The sequence below is a fragment of the Mus caroli genome, chromosome 4 (assembly GCF_900094665.2).
Source record: "Mus caroli chromosome 4, CAROLI_EIJ_v1.1, whole genome shotgun sequence".
Lineage (NCBI taxonomy): Eukaryota > Metazoa > Chordata > Mammalia > Rodentia > Muridae > Mus > Mus caroli.
Window position 1 is genome coordinate 140789880 of NC_034573.1, and position 16375 is coordinate 140806254.

At 52.3% G+C, this 16375-nt stretch overlaps 1 protein-coding gene across 3 annotated transcripts in view; it reads right to left on the reverse strand.

Moving 5' to 3' along the window:
* Positions 1-5213: 5213 nt before the first annotated feature.
* The window catches only part of Park7 (Parkinsonism associated deglycase), a 16974-nt gene continuing 5812 nt past the window's right edge, over positions 5214-16375 (reverse strand). For all 3 annotated transcript variants that reach the window (XM_021161035.2, XM_021161034.2, XM_029476459.1), the window contains exons 2-7: positions 15851-15956; positions 14580-14681; positions 12717-12776; positions 11915-11984; positions 9168-9254; positions 5214-5552 (exon numbers count right to left, since the gene is read on the reverse strand). In XM_021161035.2, the coding sequence (XP_021016694.1) occupies positions 5392-5552; positions 9168-9254; positions 11915-11984; positions 12717-12776; positions 14580-14681; positions 15851-15940 (570 nt within the window). In that variant the 5' untranslated portion in view covers positions 15941-15956 and the 3' untranslated portion in view covers positions 5214-5391. The remainder of the gene's footprint in view (positions 5553-9167; positions 9255-11914; positions 11985-12716; positions 12777-14579; positions 14682-15850; positions 15957-16375) is intronic.

Below are 16375 nucleotides of genomic sequence, written 5' to 3' on the forward strand. Positions count from 1 at the left end.
AAAAAAAAAAAAAAAAAAAAAAAAAAAAAAAACAGTCCCGGCTTTACAAAGTCAAACACTTTTAAAGTCCAATCTCCTTAAACGTCCAGAGTCTCTTCAAAGCTCAAGTCTTTCTAAGATATCCACAACCTCTCTGAACCTCTAAAGTCTCTCAGCTGTGGGCTCCTGCAGAGAAAAATCAAAGTTAAATACATTTTTATTCCGAGAGGACGGAACCAGGGCACAATCAGATCAAGGCACAGCCAAAAGTCTAATAGTTAAGGCGCACAGTCAGACTTGCCATACTCATGATTCTCTGGGCTCCAAAGGGCTTGTCACAGCAGCTCGTCCCCTAAGCTCAGGCCAGCTCCGTGCCACCACTGCCGCAGTCCTTGGTGGCCATTCCATGGTACTGACATCTCCAAAACATGGGGGGCTCTGTAACCAGCTGCACCTTCACCCATAGCCTCTCCCGGGCTCTCTCGGGAACTCTAACCCTGCCACATGGTTCCAAGCCTCAACTTGTATCCATGACCCCTTCAATCCTGGGGCATCTACTGCCCACCGGGCTGCACCTTCACCCACAGCCTCTCCTGGGCTCTCTATAGGGACTCCAGGCCACACCACACAAAGCCACAGCTGTTCCCCGTGACCCCTTCATGTCTTCAAAACCAGTACCACCTGGGTGACTCCTACACATGATCAAGTTCAAACAGCATGTGAGACGCAGCCGCCTTGGCCCCCTCTGGATCACAGCTTTTGTGTGCTGACCCTAAGGAAATGCATCTGGATTTGCCATCCTCCATGTTGTGGTCTCTTCACAACCACCGCTCACTTCTCAGCTCCAGCTAATGGATGCCAGTTGTCTCAGACCGGCCAGGCTTTCGTTCACTTCAGTGGGGCCGGTCTCTTGCTAATCACAGCTCATTCTTCAGCCCCAGCTGACCAGAACCACAGATTCCTAACTCAAAATAAGCAGCGGCCCATGGAAGAGTCTTTAAGGGGCCCTCAAGCTTCCGCTGGGACTTTCGCCAGCCAGGCTGCTCTCAGGTGCACCACCTAATCCTCCATAAGCCGAGCTCCCACAGACCGGCCCAATGAGATAGACTCGAGCAGACGCGAGCACTCCGTGGCTCTTCCGGTCTCAAGTTCCAAAATCTTTCCACGATCCTCCCAAAACACATGGTCAGGTCCATCACAGCAACACCCCACAGCTCGGGACCAACTTATCTCAGTTGGGGTTTGTACCGCTGTGATAAGACGCCATGACCAAAAGCACCGTAAGAGTTTCTTTCAGCTCACACTTCCACATCCCAGGCCCTCACTGAAGGAGGTCAGGGCAGGAACGCAAGCAGAGTGGGAACCCGGAACCCGGAGGCTGGGGCTGATGCAGAGGCCATGGCGGGCGCCACTGACTGCCTTGCTTGGCCTGCTTTCTTACAAAACCCAGGACCAGCAGTCCAGGGGTAGCACGGCCCACGGTACTCATGGTAGCTGAGTTCTCTTACGTGAATCAAGAAAACATACCACAGGCTTGCTCATAGGCCAGTCTAGGGGGGACGCCTTCTCCATTGAAGCTTCAAAATGACTCTAGCTTGTGTCAAGTTGACATAAAAGCTCAGGAGCAGATGAGTGACATGTCGGTGGTGATGTTGAAGGTGTTTATGCCGAATCCCAAATCTGACCGCTTCTCAGTGCTGAGGCTCAGAACTGTTCAGGCTCCACCTCAGGGAACACTGGGCACTGGGAAATGTCCTCGTAGCCCCCAGGTGAATTGGAAGGGCTCCTGCCCTTGGCCCTCACTCTCTCGTCCCATGGGGGCTCAGGGTTGGAGCTGGTCTGTACCACAGACTGTCATGTGAGCCAGTCCTGCAGCTCCTCGGGGGCTGAGGCCTGGCTGCTGTACACTCACCAAGGCAAATGGGAGACATATTCCTTTAAAAAATCCCAGAGGCTTTTGCGAGCTTTGGAAGTTAATGTTTTTCATCCTCTGTGGACCATGAGTAGAACATGGAACAAGGGACCAGCCTCCAGGATGACACAGTTGGTCACACACTAAATGTTTTAAGAAATGTGCTTTGCTGCATCCTGTGGCCTTTGTAACACACCATGACAGAGGACAGATCGGGTCATGACTTCTAAGGCAAGGTTTTCTTTTCACAGTGGATGGCTCTCTGTCCGGTTGCCAGACAGGCTGAGCTGTAGGATGGAGCTGGTACCTATATCACTCACGGGCAGAGCCAGGCTCTCTGGGCTTTTCTGTCACCTTTTGAGACTCGGTTTCATGGGATCCAGGCTGGCCTCATTTTTGATATGTAGCTAAAAGTGATCTTGAAGTTCTGATTCTCCTACCTCCCGTGACCAACGTTGGAGTTGGATGTGTGTACAGCTCTCGTTGGCTTTTTTTTTTTTTTTTAAGATTTATTTATTATATGTAAGTATACTGTAGCTGTCTTCAGACACTCCAGAAGAGGGAGTCAGATCTCATTACAGATGGTTGTGAACCACCATGTGGTTGCTGGGATTTGAACTCCAGACCTTTGGAAGAGCAGTGCTCTTACCCACTGAGCCATCTCACCAGCCCCGGCTTGTTTGTTTTGTGGTACTAGGGATCAAACCCGGGCTTTGTGCATTGGGGGTAAGGATGTCCAGCATTCAGGCTGACGCAGGAGCACTGTGAGCTGTCTTTACAAAACCAGTAGGAGGAAACTGCAGGTACCAAGGCCACTCCCAACAGAAGGGCCCCCTCCCTTAGGTGCTAGGTACAGAAGTGCTGAGGTCTTCCTCTTGTGGGATACCACTTTGCACCCAATGGTCCCTACCATCCTGCCACCCCCACCTCTCCCCCCCCCCCTGCCTCCCACCCTCCGCCCCCAGCAGCCCACAGAGCTGGCTCGGAACTCAGCTGAGGAAAGCCACTCCTGCAGCTGGCTTAATGCTCTGAGTGCCTGGCCCCACGAAGATGATCTTGTTTTAGTCACGGGAGCTGAGCTCTGGGCAAGGGTCAGGATTGGATTTGGTAGGAGCAGCCCCTCCTAGCACAGGCTTGGGGCATTGGGGTTGGCTGTGCTATACCACTCTGAGGTGAACAAAGTTTTACCAAAAAAAAAAAAAAAAAGGATCGAACAGACACCAAGGTGTGACTCTGAGCCACTCTAGACTGAGAAAGAGGCAGCCCACTGACAGGCCACACCCATCCCTCCCCCACCCCCTCAGTTCCAGGTCCCCAGCCACCTGTTGGAGAGAAGCAAGCTGGACTAACACTGCAGAGTAGCCCAGGGGCTAGACTCTTATCAACCCCAGAGCCAGCAGGCCACAACTGGTCAGAGCTGAGGGTTTGAGGAGCTAGCTTCCTGGAAGAGTCCACTCCACACCCCAGGGGCTAGATTCTTATCAGCTCCAGAGCCAGCAGGCCACAACTGGCCAGAGCTGAGGGTGTGATGAGCTAGCTTCCTGGAGGAGCCCACTCCAGATGTGCAGAGCGATACCACTTTCAGGGCTGGCTGTCCAGTCACCTCCTGCTGCTCCAGGGTGGGACAGGAGCACACAACTCTCCCAGGAAACCATGGAGAGCCAGGGGTGCTACTCGGGATTTGGAGCCTGAGGACCGTCATCACCAACAGTAAATTACTTACAGAGAACAGTCTGTGACTGTCGGGATAATGTGTCCAGAGACAAGGGTCTCACTCGAGCCCAGGCTGGCCTGGAACCATGTGACCCAGGCTGGTCTCAACCTCAGATCTGGGGTTCCAGATGTCAGCCACCACCCCTGGCCTTTGGTTTTCATAACCATATGAAGTATATTTATAGGTACCTCAAATTCAAGCTGAACCCCAAATTCACCCCGTCTCTGCCATCTCCTCTACCTGCTGACATGTGAGCAGCTTCCGGCTGCCTTCCAGGCCCAAGCACTCTCCATTGCCATTAACCCTGCCTTAGCTGGCCAGGGGTGATGCTTGCTCCTAAGGCGAGGCTGGGCCCCCTCCATCCACTCCTTGGCTAGCTTTGGTCACCTCCCCAGCCTCCATTCACCGTCTCCTTCTCATGCCACGCCTCCCTGCTCCTCCATTACTCCTAGCCAGCGGCTGCTTGGCCTTTGTGATTTTTCGGGTTTGCTTGAGGCCTCTTATCAGAGACCAGCCTATTCGTTCTCAGATTTCCCGGAGACCCTCATCAGGGAGTCTTGTGCTAGCAGGCAGGAAACTCCATGTTTCACCATAGGACACGAGTGTGCCTTGAGCCCACAGACTGACTCCCGGGACCTGGCACACATTACTAGGTGGAAGAGGGTCTGAATGAAAAGTCCTGCTGTAGCCCAGGCTGTCTCTGAGCTGTGAGAGAGCTGAACTTGTGGACAACCTTCCTGCCTCAGCCTTCCTAGTACTAGGGTCAAAGCAGTGCCCGCCACAGCCCCAACCCCCACAGTAAGCACGGTCCTCAGGCTGCCCACCACTACCACCACATCAATGAAGTCCCTGTTGTTTCTCCCTCAGCACCCTCTGCATTATTATTATTTTTTGTTTTGTTTTGTTTTTTCTTCTTCTTTCTTTTTCGAGACAGGGTTTCTGTGTGTAGCTCTGGCTGTCCTGGAACTCACTTTGTAGACCAGGCTAGCCTCGAACTCAGAAATCCACCTGCCTCTGCCTCTCAAGTGCTGGGATGAGCACACCACTGCCCAGCCCTCTGTATTATTTTTCCCAGTGTCTATCATGGCGAGCACTTATCCCCAGCACTCAAGAGACAGAGGCAGGCGCGTCTCTGCTGTGAGGCCGGTCTGCTCTACATACTTAGTTCCAGAGCTACATAGTGAGTCCCCGTCTCAAACCAATGTGCAGTTTCCAGCTTTGCTTTCTTGACAGGAGCTGCCAGGTCCCTCCTGAGGACTGCAGGTGTGTTCCTTCTTCACAGTGACAAGATGGCTGCCAGTACTCCATCTTTAAGTTCCTTCGTGGCTATCCCAGCAGAGAAAGAGAATATCCAAGCTGAGCCTTGTCCACTGACCAGCCTAGCCTGGGCTACGTGGTCAGGGCAGATGAGGCCCAGCTCCAGCACATTTTACTCCTCAGTGAGAGCCCAGTGACTCTCAGAGCGCCTGAGGAGCCCAGGAAGCTCCCTCCATCAGAGGCCGTCCGTCTCCGCAGCAGGAGGGGCCGAGCAGCTCCGTCAGCCTCTAGCTGCACCAACAGCAACCACCTGCAAATGTAGCCAGCCACAAAAGACCCCAGACACAAAGGTAGCTGTCAGGAGCTTGGTAAACTGTTTATTTTACTAGCAAGGTTCAGAAACGTACAGACCTGGGGTGAGAGCCCCGCGTGGCGGCTGCTTCACATACTACTCCTGAGGTTCCCTGGGCTCTGGACACGCCAGTGGGCTTCCAATGCCTGCTCAAGTGTGGGGCCCAGGGCCTGGGCTCTATTCTTTGAGAACAAGCGGTGCCTTCACTTGGTTGGCCATGTCCTTCCCCACGAGTGCCTCCACAATGGCCAGCGCAAACTCAAAGCTGGTCCCCGGCCCGCGGCTGGTGAGGATCAGGCCGTCCTTCTCCACGCGGCTCTCTGAGTAGCTGTAGTGACCTACAGGGAGCAGACAGTCACTCTAGGTTCTCCCACAGAGAACCTTCCACAAACTGCTGCCACCATTCCCGAGGTCTGTCTCCTCTGCCCTCCAGACTACCGGGTATGGTAAAGTGACCGCAAGGTGGCTGGAAGGGACCAACAGCGCACGTGGGAGAGAGCTCTGGGGGCACTGGTGATGAACTTTTCCACTGCCTACTTTGTTTGCCACAGGGCTGCTATGGCAGAGGCAGGGCAGCAGTGAGGACAGAGACTGCCTGATCCTCTGCAGCCCCAGACCACACAAGACCAGCACATGAGGTCTCTTCCTCTGCCTCCCCCTGTTCCTCTGAAATAATGTGGTGGGCTCCACCAAGACTCCCCACGTCTCCCCCACCTTCTGTCTTGTATGACAGGACCCAGGCTCCAAGCACCCACCTGCCCTCTGGGGCCTTAACTCATCTCACATCCTCACCCCACAGGCCAGAGCTGCCTTCCGGGAGCCTAGCCGTGTTCCCAGCATCCGGCCCTTGGGGCCAATCTAGTGTGGTCCTGAAGCAGGCCTGCTGGGGCCACAGCTGGGGCCTGCTGCCTGTCCCCTCCAGCACCTGCAGCAGCTGGGACCCTTTGCTTTCTTACATCATCTGCTATTCAAAGTGCTCGGGGCCTCTTCTGTTCTCGGTCTCTGACCAGAACACGGAAGCAGGTTTCGTCCAGGGTGAAAGTTCCTGACTCAGTCCCCCAGGCAGTCTATCCACTGTTGAAGAAGGGCTCTGCACCAGCATCTCACCCTGGCCAGCTCTGTCTCCCTCCGCACCGAGGGCACTGTGCGGAGGTCCTCACTCTCTCAAGTACCTGTAGGAGACCCTCTGCCCAGGATATCTGGGCTTGGGCCTTGGCACAGAGGCAGGGAGTGGAAGGGCTGGTTGGAGACAGAACTTTAGGGAAGAGATGGATGTTGGGAAGGGAGGGCGGCCAGAGTATGGGAGGCCTCCAGGCAAGGGCTCCTGCAGGAGCAGGGTCACGTGCTGACGTGAGGGCGGACACAAAGGATGATCACGGAACTCCACACGCAGCCCTGTGGGAACCACCAGCATGGCCCCAACCTGAGATTCTTGGGCACAGCTTCATGTACCCTGTTTCTGCCCAAAATGAAGAACCCAGGACATCCAGAGTTCACTGAGAGCCCTCAGAAGCGCGTTTCTCCTCCGAGCGGGCCAGCCACACCAGGAGGAGCCTGCCTCCCTATCTCATTCAAAACTCCATCTGCATCTGCTGACCAGACAGAACATACCAGAACCTTCCCACTTACAGGACAGTAAAGAAAACAGAGACCGCCACTGGAAGGGATGTCTTGGTTCACCCAGCCCTACTTTCTGATGGCTAAACCAGGACAAGACCTTTTAAATCAAACACTAGGAACCCAGCCTCGGCCTAACCAGGAAGTTTAAAGGTCTCAAATAGGGTTACTACTTGTCCACGGCCCCCACCTAGTGGCCACAGTGAGGAACAGCCTCACAAAGTGTACCAACGCAGCCGGGGCTGCTGTGGAGCCTGGGGAAAGGAAGAGAGAGGGGCTGGGATTTGGCGTTCAGGATAAATTTGCAGACATGAAAGAATCTCTTCAGAGAAAGGCACTCACTACTTAGGCCTGTCTATGACAATTAGGGAACAGCATTGCAGAGCAGTTTCCATAGAGACCCAAAGCCCAGAGAGCCCGAATCCTTGGCCCTTGATCCCTCAAGAGAAAGCAGCCAGCCTCTGAGCACGGCGCCTCCTCAGCCTGCCCTCAGGCCTTGCTGTCCTGAGAACGATACTCATCCAACACACTTCTGAGGACTACTGCTGCTGCCATGGGCAGGGGGAGCCTGCCCCTTCCCAGGGGGAAAGCCAAGTGTTACGGAGCCCCCAGAAGAACCTCGCCTACAACAGTCACGTGGAGGATGGCTACTGTCCCTCAGACTGCTTTCAAAGGGTACAATGGACAAACAGTGTCCTAAAACCAGGACTTACTGACCCTGGCAATGATGCAGGGGAGGGAGAGCCTTGCATTACAGAGAGGAGGGGAGGGAAGCCGGGTTCCTTGCCTTGCCAAGACACCGTAGGCTCCAGCTAAGTTGGGCACTGTGTAGGCTCTGAGGTCCCACTGTGTGCCCTCAGTATCCATGTTTCAGAAGCTCACGTGACACAGGACCAGCACGTGCTTTGTCCCCTTGTGCACATGGCACACATGGCGCATACGGTGCACAGCGCAGCCTGAGTTCCTGCCATCCTTCCTACCCTGACCTCACTTCCTGAGGCTCACACAAACTCAACTCTCAAGAGCCAGAGCTCATAACAGAGCGGTTTCACCCAGTTTTACAGTCAGTCTCCCTCTAATAACTGAAACAGAGCAACAGGCTTTCAGGGAAACAACACTTGGGACAAAGCTAAGAACACTCGAAAGTGCAGTCACAGAGCAACCCCATGTGTCGCATGTACACCAAACACACACACACTGCTGAATCTTAGCCTCTAAAACAAAAAGGGTACGGACTTTTAAAAACTGCATGTACACTATTTTACTTCAAAAAGAGAGCTCTAGTTATGCCCAGGTATGTATTTAAGAATGTTCTCAGGGCTGGAGAGATGGCTCAGTGGTTAGAGCATGTCCTGCTATTGCCAGAGGACCCGGGTTCCATTCCCAGCACTCGCGCCAGACAGCTCACCACTGCCTGTAACTCGGCTCACAGGGGACAGAACATTCTCTCCTGGCTTCTGTGCACACCTCCTCATGCACACACATAACTGAAAATTAAATAGCAACTTAAGTTCCTCGACAGACAGCATGGGTTTACATAGGCAAAGAAGCAGAAACCAACCACAGCCCACACCCAGGAGCCAAAGAAACAAAAGACCCAGGAGATCCAACCAGCAGTGAAGTCAGCCTGCCAAAGCTAAAAAAGTAATGACGAGGTGAAGGTGAGAAGATACAGCCTCATATGGCACACACCTGCATGCCCAGCTACTTTAGGCTGAGGCAGGAGGATGGCTTCAGTCCAGGTCAAAGCTACCCGTGCAACACAGAGAGGTTCCATCTCACAAAAGCAGGCTGCAGAATGGCCTAACTAGATCTGAATAAAACATTACCTCGAAAGGCTACAGGGGAGCTTTAGACTCACAGAAGAGACTTCACGGGCCTTACTGACAAACGGAACGAGGAAAAGCGCAAGGGGAGGGGCATCCAGCCTCGAGTCAGCCCTCCTACCCTGTCTGCTCACTTCACCAGAAAGAGAAATTGCTTTCAGAGGTTTAATACAACTCAAATGCCTAGCTGATAGGAAGGAAACGCATCACCAAGCAAGCTGGCCGACCACTGAAGACATTGCCAAAGGTCTGCAGCACTGTGCACTGTGGGCAAAAGGCATTTGCTGAAACTGCTGTCAGGGTTTCAACTCTTGGGCTGCTGTCACGGATTCGGTAAAAACACTACCTAAACTAGCACTTCATAACCCTCCCCGCTGTCGAGTCAGGGTTCTGGTGGCCCAGGCTGAGACTGGGCTGGTGGCACTGAGAAGTGTGTGCAGAGCCAGGAGCCCTCTACTTGGCTAGGATTCTGTCATATAGGGAAGTACAGGTAGGGAGGGATATACTCACTGCCATTCATCATTTTGTCCTTAGCCAGGGGGTGTGTTGTGACCTTGCATCCAAAACCCACTTCGTGAGCCAACAGAGCCGTAGGACCTAGGAATAAGATGTATATATACAGATGAGAGGGTAGAGAGAGAACCTGTGCTGTAAAACAGAAATACAGCGTGTGAGGTGGCACACGCCTCTGACCCCAGCCCTTAGGAGGCAGAGGCAGGCAGATCTCTGTGAGTTCCAGGCCAGCTTGGTCTACAGATTCAGTTCCAGAGCGTGTCCCAGGTCAGTGAGGACTACAAAGAGGGCTCTGCCCCAGAAAAACGAAGACAAAACAAAGAGTTTACCAGAAGTACTCTTCTAAAGCAAGCAGCCCGAGTCTGAACAGTCACGACTCTAAATCCCATTGCTTAAACACAACAGAGGGCGCATCCTCCTGCCATGAGCCCTGTGAGCACCAGGCAAGGTGTGCATGGCCGCCTTCCTGTCATAGGAAGTGACTAACTAATGTGGTCAAAGGCCTGATTTGAAAATGAAGACAAAACAACTTACCACTGCCATTATCTGAGCCTCTAAAGAAGGCCAGGCCTTTAATCCCAGCACTCTGGAGGCAGAGGCGGAGGCGGAGGCAGAGGCAGGCGGATTTCTGAGTTCGAGGCCAGCCTGATCTACAGAGTGAGTTCGAGGACAGCCAGAGCTACACAGAGAAACCCTGTCTCAAAAAACCAAAAAACCAAAAAAAAAAAAAAAAAAAAAAAGGCGGCCATGTCAAGAGTTAGCTCTGGGAACCGGCAGCAAGCTCAAGGCAGCAGACCCACCCTTTCCTACAGCGCCACCTGGTGGACACTTGAAGAACACCCCACCAACTACAACTCCTTGGGTGTCCTATTTCCTGGTAAGTCCTTACACTCCCTGCTTCTGACCACCTACAAGCTTCACTTGCAAGCTTCCTTCTCTCTCCCCCTCAGGAAAGCCTCCCTGTGATGACTTCCTTCTGGACTCAGCAGCACCAGCACCGAGGGTGATGCTAACAATGGAGCTCCTGACTGTAACACCACAGTCACTCTTGACTGCTGATTGAAGACAGGCTTCACTACAGAGCTCCACTCCCTGCCTGGGCCACCCCAGTTTTCTCTGTTTATCATCCCGAGACAGTGACACAGGACAGTCTGCTAGTAATGTTTCTTTTTTTAACAGTGACTTGGTTCGGAGGAGGGCCAGGCCCTCAGGTCTGACTGAGCACAAGTGAGCGAGCCAGCTGCTGCTGTTCCCGAACACGGAACACGATGACACTGCAGTTTACCCTCAGCCAAGTCTAAGGAACTTGGCAAACCCTAGGGAGGCCGGGCTCCCAGGTCAGCGAAGAACACCGGCCCTCTGATGACTTCGTGCCCACCGTCGGGACAGTCCAGGTTACAGGGATTGCAAGACCTCAGCACGGCAGGAAGTCAGAGCTGTGGGAGCCTAGGACGGGATGCCCAGGGCAATGCGTAGGTGCTCCCCGTGGCTCTCTAATGTGCTCTCAAGCATGCAATCCTGGCATCCCATGATGCCCACAACCTCTGTCACTTCAGGGAGTTAGAATGGCTTTGTATGTCGATTTTGAATGGAGCCCAGGGCTTCTCACATGCTAGGCACATACAGCTGAGCTATGCTTGGTCCTAAACTGGGAACTTTTAGAGCTTTTTCCATATGTTTTCCCTCCATTCTTTCCTTCTGTGGGGAGAGGCTCTCTAAAATAGCTAAGGATGGTCTTGAACTCACAGCTCCCCTGCCTCTCCCTCCTCAGCAGTTACAGCCTGGTCTCCCAGACAACCCAAACAGGGGATTTTTTTTTTTTAATATATATTTAACTTAATTTTATATGCATTGGCACAAGGGTGTCAGATCCTCTGGAACTGGAGTTACTGACAGTTGTGAGCCACCATGTAGTTGCTGGGAATTGAACCTGGATCCTTTGGAAGAGCAGTCAGTGCTCTTAATTGCAGAGCCATCTCTCCAGCTCCCAGGGAGAATCTTAAAACAGGGGAGGAGAGCACAGTCCTTGCCTGAAGGATGGTGCTTGTCAGTCTGATGGCATTTTGGTAAGACAGCCACAGGTGTCTCTACAGTATCTGCTTTGTCCCTTGGGGGAAGCAAGGGCACCAGAGCTAAGATAGAGTCCCTTGGTCCCCAAACAAAGCCATCCATTCCTCAGTCATTGATTCACCTGTTCTGTGACACACTTAAAAGGCATCTGACGAGGAAGACGCCAGCTGCCAGACCATCACCTGAGAGGAAAGCCACATCAAGGGTTTGAAATGGGCCAGGAAGCAAACTGTTATAGTCTCGAGGCTCAGGATATGTAGGAGAAAGCTCATCTGAAGCCGTGGGTTTCAAGAGCACTCAAGCCAAGACTTAGCACGCACCCAGGCAGGCGAGGCCGGGGGAAACGTGTGGCGTTTGTGCCGGTCAGACTCTTGCTGACTCTGCTGGCACAGAGATGCGCTGGGACAAGCTGTTTGCTGATTGCAGAAGCCTGATGTTCCCTGAGGAAACCAAACAGGGCAAACACTGAGTCTCACAGATTAGCGACCTAGGGCAGACAGAGACAGAAAGCTCAACAATTGGGCTCAGTGCTGCCATGACACGAGTTCATGCCACCCAAACCAAACAGCCAGTGTAGGCGCTTTTTGGTTTCTGAAGGCAGGCTGTGTGCAGTCAAGCTCCCAGAGACAGGCCAGCCCCTCGCTAGCTGCAGCTCCACACCCGCACTTACTCACCCGCACAGATGGCAGCTATGAGGCCCTTCCTGCTCTCCTGCTCCTTGAGGATCTCCTTCACCACAGGCGACTAGAGAGAGAACCCAAACACCCAGTCACCATCGAGACACAGTCTCTCACGGGAGAGCTGGGACCCTCACTCCCAGCTTAACTTGCTTCTAGCTGTTTCCCAGAAAGCGCTCTAATCCGGAAGTACAAAAGTGGCCAGGCTCCTAATGTGTCTGTGCTCTCAAGCCCGGTCAGTGGCACTCACCCCAAGGGAAAGGCCCACCACAATGACGACGGGAAGGAAAAAGCAATGTCACCAAGGCACGTAACCCTGTCCTGTGCTCCAGGAGAGGCAGAAGCGAGGGGACACGGGGTTCAGCAGCTTCAGATGGCAGAGACCCCAGGAGGAACAGCCCACTCCCTACTCCTGCCTCCTTTCCTGCATGACTCTTCACAAAGAGCTGGAAACGAAAAGCAATGGCTGCCTCTGATGCCATCCTGTATTCACACTGTCACTGTGGTCCCACAGCTGTCCTGGACCCTCGACTGAGCAGGCAGCACTTTCTTAACCCACTCCACTGCTGCAGAAGTACAAAAGGTGGCCAGGCTCGCTGGTCCACCGACTTGGCTAACCTTGCTGTAGCGTCCTCAGACTTGTGCTCTGCAGCGTGAGACACTCACAGCCAACCTCTGCTGTCTTTCCTGTGCCTACAGCACACCCATGAAGCACAGAAGGGCAAACGCAAGACAGCGAAGCAGAAGCTGCGACTTTCCTCACAAGCCCTTCGCTTAGGCATGACTGTGCAGTTTTTACCTCAGACAAATTCTGTGCACCCAGATTTCCTCCTGGAAGAACCACCACATCGTATGGTCCCTGCGAGTTGGGAAAAAGGAAATATTTCATTTTTACTGTGTTAAATGGCAGCCCAGTATCTGCCAAAGAACACTATGTGTGCCTGGGGTGGGGCAGGAGCTACATGTGCCCCTGTGGCAGAGCCCATTGGTAGCACACATAAGGCCCTGGGTTTGACTCTTAACACCAAAAATGACCAAGTGCTAGGCAGAGTAGTGAACACCCATAGGAGGAGGTAGAAGCAGGAAGGTCAAGGGTTCAAGGCTGCCCTCAGCTACTCACTCAGTGTGAGGCCAACCAGGTACACAAGACCCTGTCCCAAAACAATAACAACAAACCACCCAAAACGAAACAGATAAATCAAGGCGTATCCCTCTGGTGGAACATTGTAACCAGAAAAACAAAAAACAAAACAACAACTGCAGGTCTGAGGGCTGGTGAGATGGCTCAGTTGTCAAGAAGTCTTGCTGCTCCTGCAGAGGACAGGAGCTCGGGTCCTGAGACCCACACGGTGGCTCACAACTGCCTCTAACTCCAGCTGCAGGGGATCCAACACCCTACCCTGTTCCCTGGGTGGGCGCGTACACACACAGACACACACAGTGTCTTTTTTAAAATGTAGAAAACTCTGCGATGGAACCTGAGAGGAGGCCCTGCGAGCATGTGTAGTGTAAATGCACTTGGGTGGAGAGGAACCCGCACGGAGCACGGGCCTTGGGTGGAGAGGAACCCGCACAGAGCATGGGCCTTGGAGAGCCACCACACTCATCTACAGTAAGACAAATAGATCTGCATGTAAAGTCACCAACACCACAGATGCTTGCAGACAAAAGACACCCGATAGCTGACAGGGACCAGCCTGGGAAAAGAGGGGTGCGGGGCTGGAGAGATGGCTCAGCTGTTAAGAGCACTGACTGTTCTTCCGAAGGTTCTGAGTTCAAATCCCAGCAACCACATGGTGGCTCACAACCATCTGTAATGAAGTCTGGTGCCCTCTTCTGGTGTGTCTGAAGACAGCTACAGTGTACTTACATATAATAAATAAATCTAAAAGAAAAAAAAATACCCACAGAAAAGAGGGCTGTGTCACTCTGACTTTATATATAAATGTCTTCACCATGTGACTTTTTCAGTAGAAATACAGTGATTTTTTAAAACTATTTTTTAAAAAAGATTTATTTATTTAATGTATATGAACAACCTGTCGCTGACGCACCAGAAGAGGGCATCGGATTCAATTACAGATGGTTGTGCGCCACAAAGTGGTTGCTAGGAATTGAACTCATGACCTCTGGAAGAACAGTTCTTAACCACTGAGCCATCTCTACAGCCCCAGGTAGTGATTTTTAAAAGTTTAAACCAACCAACAAACAAAACAAAACAAAACACCCAAATATTAAAAGGCAAAGAAAAAAATTAGCCATCTAAAACTTTGTGAAGAGAAAAAAAATCACAGTATTCTAGTGACTTAAACACTCAAATATCCAAGAAACCGAATTAATTTTAAACTTGCTGAAACTAAAAAGAACAAAGAGAGAGTGTGTGAGAGCGCTATCACAATAGTGTATACTGCTACACGCGCCATTTATTTAGTCTTTATGGTGCTGGGCATGGAATCCACAGCCTAGCTAAGCAAGTGTTCTCCCACTGAGCCACACCCTGCCCGTCCCCACCTACCTTCTGACACAGGATCCAGCCCCTCCACCCAGGCCAAGTCCTTCTCCTAAAGGAAGTCTGTTCTGACTGCAGTCACCAATACAGCCAAAAGCCGTTCAGAGAACTAATGAGCCCCAAGAAGAAAGAGTCCAGGTGGACAAAACAAACCTGCGTTTTTGCATCTTCCAGACTGGTATCTGGACAAATCATTACATCACGGCTACACTGCACAGGGTCCTTCCCAGCCAAGCCTGCAACAGTGACTTTAATCTAGAGAAAGAGCAGATGTTCAAGACCATGAAAGCACAGACTCGGGGCAGCCTGACACCCATTCTGTGGTTTGTAAGTAACCTGTCAGGGAGTACAAGACCAAGCCCAGGCAACGGCAAATAACACCTGGTCTCTTCTGGTTTGCCAGGGACAGCCCTAATTTGTAGCCGAGCCACTACTCTGGCTCTGCCTGGCTAGAACACCCTCTATTCCACAAGTGGTGAGTTGGGAGATGAGTTACCGGGCCGTCCTAATAATAGCCCACCGGTTGAGGGTGGCATTATCATTACAACCGTAGGGGCTTTTCTTAAAGTGGAAGTGCACAGCACACAACTAGACAACACTTTATCCTGTAAAACATTGAGTAGGTGACACTGCCAGTTGCTAGTCCCTGAAGCTCAGGAGATACCAGACAGTCCTGGGGGAGAACAGGTGAGTGCACTGGAGGCAACTTTTCAGAACCCAGTGATGCTGACTACACAGTCCTGGCCCAGCAACCCCACCTTCAGGTGCTGAGCCTGAAAAACCATCCTCACGTTTGCACAAATAAACCCCACAAGAGAATATTTATTAAAGAGGCTGCAGAGATGGCTGGCGGTTAAGATCACCCCGGGGTTTGGTTCCCAGCACCGACATGGCGGCTCACAACCGCCTCTAACTCTAGTTCCAGGGGATCAGGCTCTCATGTGGTGCACAGACAAACATGCGGGCAAACATTCATATATACACAAAAGATAAATGAACGTCTTGAAGTATTTACTCCGGTGTCATAAGGTTGTCACTGGAGGGGAGGGGCGGTGGCTTATCCATGCTGTCCCAACTGTGCAGCGATGTGAAATGAAGAAACCGGGTCTGAGCCCTGCTCTAACTGGAAATCAGCGCTGCCGAGCGACTCTGCCTGGGGTTTGTGAAGGGGCAGAGAGCTGACCATGGTCTGAGTGAGGAAAGGCTCAGGGTGAGGCTGGCAAACCTGAGTGCATCCCATGCTCACCGTGTTACATAAGCACAGAGTGGGGAGCCCAGGCTAACACGGAAGACAGCGCAGCGCACAGCCCCTGACCGCCACATCTGCACCACGGGATGCAGCTCACACACATTAAACAAATAGAAGTGACTTAGAGTCCCCTCGTTTTTCAAACAGGGAGAGCTAGCCCATAAGGGGAACTCACCCCAGCTCGCCGCATGACATCCACAGGAATCACTGTCTCCATCTCCTCTGCTCCTTTAGCCAGGATGACCAGAGCTCTTTTGGAAGCCATTTCTATTTCTTAAAGACTTAAAAAACAAACAAACAAACAAAAAGTGCTCAAAATGTTGCCACTGTAACAACCATCTGTTCACGCAGAGTAAATAACTTCTGTGTGACAGGTTGGGATCCATGAAGCAAGCAGCTTAGATTAAACTGGTTCACATGGCAGAGTTTCAGCACTCTAATCCCGGGATGAAAACAGGGTGGCTGGGGTGGGTAGCTTGTGGCTAAGAGCATGGACCAGGGTTTAGTTCCCAGCACCCACGGGGCTGCTCCCAATTGTCTGCATCTCCAGGTCCAGGGGATACAGCGCCCTCTTCTGGCCTCTGCAATACATATATGCAAGCAGAATGCTGATACATTAAAACTAAATCTTTGCCGGGCGTGGTGGCGCACGCCTTTAATCCCAGCACTCGGGAGGCAGAGGCAGGCAGATTTCTGAGTT